We start from the raw sequence: 5,000 nt of genomic DNA, 5'->3' as shown, positions 1-5,000 counted from the left end.
TCTCCCTCTATCATCTGCTCTCCCTCCCTCTGCCCCCTCTCTGTGCTCCTCCTTATTACATTTCAAAAATTTCATCGTCTAAATTCCCCGTTTAATTATTTTTTAATCGGTATCTATCCCACTTCAAAAAGGAAACATGACAAACCGTAGGGTGGAACTTGAAGGAGAAAGTCTGCAAAAATACCAGAAAACAGAAAAACAAGGACAACTTTCAGGGAAACAGACAGGTGACAAGGAGAGAGGAAAGGTGAGAGGCAGGGAAGCAGGAAGTGCGCTACAAAAGCTTCCATCTACTTATTCCCTTCCATCCACTTAGTTGACCGAGAATATATAATCATGCTTATATGTGTATATATAAGAATATATATACATATGTATATGAATATATATACATATGTATATGAATATATATACATATGTATATGAATATATATACATGAAGATATACAGACACACACACGTGCATACATAAGTGTCTGTCTATCTACCGCGTATGTACACATATACTTGCAATGGTTTTAAAACTTAATCAGACTTGTGTAGCACTATTTAAATGACATACATGAGCGTGGAATCGTTTCCGATATAGGCACTATTTACACTCTATTTTTTTAAAATTATCACGTCGTATTTACAGTTAAGAATAGCTGGTCCCATCATACATGCAAGACTCGTAAAATGAAAGTCAAATGCGCCGTGAAAACCATGTTTTACCTACGATATTGTACTACACAATTGACTGATGATGGATTGAGCTTGCGGTGACATATGACCTCACGACCTCTGACCTGTCTCTCACACGAGGTCAAGCTACCGTTTCCTTGCCTAAGAATGACCTGCGGTTAAAGGGGAGGATAATTAGACCAAGAGGACACTCGGAAATGTAGGTCAGAATTAGAAGCAATACATCCCGTTTATTTCCATTTCTATTTCAAGGTCAATTGGCTTTGGTTTTCACAATGACTTGTTACAAGACACGGCGTCAAGCTTTGTCAACTTCATGTCTAGAGGTCGTGATACCGTGACGCCTTAATCTTTACTACGCTTCTATGAGCCATTCGGTGCAACGAAAAACCTAATGTGTCTACCATAATTGAAGACAAAAGAAAGTGAACCAACCAGTATGTAAAACTCAATATGACTCAAATTATTATATTGCTTCCTTCGAGCCGGTCAATAACCCACTGCGAAATGTTACGTTGAATTGGATTTTTATAGGCATATCCTATTTCATGACTGTTATGTATATTCATCATCACAGGTTGAACCGAGGACGCATAGTTTTTTTCTAATTCCAGCATGTAAAAAAATGTCATAACATATTCTATTATGTGCATGTATTTTTTGTTTTCAAGGTTACATGTATACTGGAAAACACTATTGTTGAAACACTATTGGTAATAGCTCTTATCATGCATTGAGAGGAAGTTGATTAAATAAATCTCTATGATACTGGTAAATGATAAAGTGGTCACAGGATATAGTAAAATTAATTAAAACAGACTAACACAAATTCGTGGTGAACTAAACTATCTAAATTCATCAGTTAACTCATCTCCATCTCCCACTACTGTCATGGATTTGGTATGAGGGCGATCAAGGAGGGGAGGGGGGGAGGGGGTCAGGAGAAGACACGCATAAATATGGTGGAAGAAAATATTGAAAGGAAACCTCTCTCACTCCTGTTTCTATCTCAATTTCTCACCCTTTCTCTATCTCTCTCTCTTTATCTCTTTCTGTGTCTTTGTCTCACACTCTCCCTCTCTGTGTGTCTGTTCGTCTGTCTCTCTCACCAACACCTGTAGCGGCCTAGTGATACTAATGAGAACACCTTCTTGAGTGTGACGCGACGGCAGGTGTTGGAGAGGCGTGCGTGAAGGAACGAGGTCAGCCCGGGTCATGAAGGGTGACCTGTCATGCTTAGGTGACTTCAGAAAGACTCCACGCCCCTTACTTACATATTGGGTGAATATATGGGTTGTAGATTATTTAATTATTCTTTCCTTAACGAATTTGTAGATGTATCTATATATTTTGTGAGCGCGGGCGTGTGTGTGTGTAAGCGTGTGTGCGTATGTATGTGTACATGTGCGTGCGTGTGCGTGCATATGCGTATGTATGTACACCCTTGTCACGATGATCTATAATTGTCTATGGATGAGAGAAGTAAACATCTCTTTTTTCAAAAGTTTGAGGAAAAAACAACTTTCCCAGACGTGTAAAATCGAAATAATTGCTTCTAATGTTAAGTATTAGGTAACTAACATATGAATAGATCTAAATAATGCGCTTCCTCGTACGTGTTCAAATAATAATAAACATAAAAACAAATAAACAAACAAAGAATTAGAATGCAACTTAAGTATATAAAACTCCATATAAAACGCTAAATCGAAAAGGAAAACTGGAAACTAAATGCAAGGAAGACAATAAATGCAAGGAAGTGATCCCACTGCAACTAGCCTGGGTACCCGTTTAAGCCGTTATAACTAACCCACTTTAACTGTGGCGTAAATACTCGATTCGCTGCAAAACTCCAGATCGTCCACACATCGACCTTATTGTGAATATTTACTTTATAAAACAATCTAAATTATGAATGACACACACACACATACATACACTCAAAACACTCATGATGAACGCATTCTTAAATCGCCAATCAGCTTATTATTGTGAACTAGGAGATTTATAAATGCTTTGGATCAAAAGTTATACATCCCTGATTCTGATTCGCATTAAAAGAAAGAACGAAAAAAATGTATATACTAAAAATAAATGAATAAATAAAGATGTTACAATGGCGGAAGTCAAATGGCGTATTTTAGTTTTATACAAAAACAAACATGTAAATGATACTATCTGCGTAATGCAGTTGTCATTTATAAAATCATGAATATATAAATGAAACATATCTTCATTGTACTTAATGATAGTACAACGAAGTAGTACAAAATAGCAAATAAAAGTGTACGAGGTATAAATTCAACATAATGTTTTACCTAAAGCGGCATTCTTCAATCATATTCATTGGACAAAATCTTTCTTACTCTATCAACTTAGCTGACGTAGCTGTAAGTATGAATCCCTTAGTTCCCGATTGTGAAACAGGGAACGTACAGCTGTCCCATATAATTCTCCGGGGGTAGGCCTACCGCGCACGTGGGACCATCTTTATTCTACTGTGCCCTAAATCCTATTCCAGGATCGCCGTCCTTAATTCGCACCTACAATGTCCTTATTGAAAGAAAGATTGTTGTAGTCAACGCTTGTCTACAAAACACGACCACTGTAACAAAATACCCAGTCGATCTATCCACAACCCCAATGGCTTCCTGTGGAATATGCTAACCTTATGCCCTAGGCGACACTGGCCTCATTCAAAACCTTATCCTCACTCAGAAACACACTCGCTATAGGCCCAAGGCTCGGTGGCATATCCAAGGCATCTTATCCTTACACACATCTTGCCTCGCGTGACCGCATTCTTAACCTTATCTGAACCATCTTGCTACTGGAACCATCATTACCTCAGGGGAAGGAGAGGGTCGAATGGCCTTTTCGCATTCTTGATGTGAGAAGCCTTTGGGAGCGGGTTTGATGTAGCTCTAGAAATAAAAATACTGTTTCCTGTTTTTTTTTCAGAGTAAATCAAAGGCCGTTTCAGTGTAAGGAGTCACTGCCAAGGCCGGCGCGTCACCTTGGATGCTTGTGGTCTTTTGTGACGGTTAGAAATGCAAAATTGTGATGGTATGAATGGATATATGTATATATATATATATATATATATATAAATATATATATATATATACATATACATATATACATATGTATTAATACACCCACATACATATATATGTATATACATAAACACATACACACACACACACATATATATGTGTGTGTGTGTATGTGTATGTGTGTATGCGTGTGTGTGTGTATGTGTATGTGTATGTGCGTGTGTGTGTGTGTGTGTGTGTGTGTGTGTGTGTGTGTGTGTGTGTGTGTGTGTGTGTGTGTGTGTGTGTTTATGTGTGTGTGTGCATGCGTGTGTGTGTATTCATATGTATGTAAACTCATGAACACCACACGCCAAAAAAATATCAGAATATTCAATCAAGATTATACATAATCTAGGCATAACAAAAGATCAAATAGATATATGAAACAATTATCGAAATATTTTACGTTCATAGAAGAACAACCACAAATCCCAGTGAAAATAAACAATAGACAAATGTGCGAGCGAGCGGTACATATAACTGTAAACATTACATAGAAAATACACTTACTGTCAGCTGGATTGTGTGAGCAGAACCATAAGTTATTTGATGCATGTGAAATAGGCCTATGCTCGAACAGTGTACAAATTGTACAAGCCACTTCCACTTACGAGATAATATTAATGTTTTCTATGTCTCGTCATGGGTGATTTCAATGCTGACAAAATAGGTCAAAAAGCTAATCTTATTGCCAATATGTCAGTTTTCTTCCCGGGATTCGCACAGGTGTTGTGAAATTTCCTTTTGGTGGTGCTTACATATATATTTTTCTATATTCTACACTCCGCAGTCATTTTGATAAAGGAAGCTTGTAGTAGAAGACGAGTAGAAGAAATAACCTCAAGCAGCACACAACACCACCCTCCCTCTCCCACAGCTGAAGCGCTACTGAGTGTTGGATACACTTGGTTGATGTTATTGACCTTACAAGCGTCTCGTATGGCACCTTTCGGTCTCTTTATAAGCAATTATTTACATCACGATATCCGGTTGACTATTTGTTTCCTAGGGTAAAGAACAGTCGATAACGATTCGGAATAGCACATTCGTGTGAAGTTAGCTAAAGCTGTGATAAAACTTCTTCAAAATGTGTATGTCTTGAGGAGCTTAGAAATCTGGAGACGCACGCACGTACACACAAACACGCACACTTTCCCGCGCTGTTTCTTAAGCCCCGCCCACAAGTACCGCTACATGGACGGGATTTACAGGTATCGC

At 38.1% G+C, this 5,000-nt stretch overlaps 1 protein-coding gene across 2 annotated transcripts in view; it reads right to left on the bottom strand.

Annotated features, from left to right (window-relative positions):
* LOC122266459 (uncharacterized) overlaps positions 1-4,849 on the bottom strand; it is a 67,520-nt gene extending 62,671 nt beyond the window's left edge. For both annotated transcript variants that reach the window (XR_006224406.2, XM_043036229.2), the window contains exon 1: positions 4,293-4,849. Coding sequence is in view for 1 of the 2 variants with exons in the window: in XM_043036229.2 (XP_042892163.2) it covers positions 4,293-4,337 (45 nt within the window). In the remaining variant the exon portion in view is untranslated. The remainder of the gene's footprint in view (positions 1-4,292) is intronic.
* Between the last annotated feature and the right edge of the window lie 151 nt (positions 4,850-5,000).

This window comes from Penaeus japonicus, unplaced genomic scaffold, assembly GCF_977035675.1.
Source record: "Penaeus japonicus unplaced genomic scaffold, GWHDUDI00000001_assembly GWHDUDI00000037, whole genome shotgun sequence".
NCBI classification, from domain to species: domain Eukaryota; kingdom Metazoa; phylum Arthropoda; class Malacostraca; order Decapoda; family Penaeidae; genus Penaeus; species Penaeus japonicus.
Note: the sequence above shows the minus strand (reverse complement) of the source record. Positions and strands in the feature narration are given on the sequence as shown.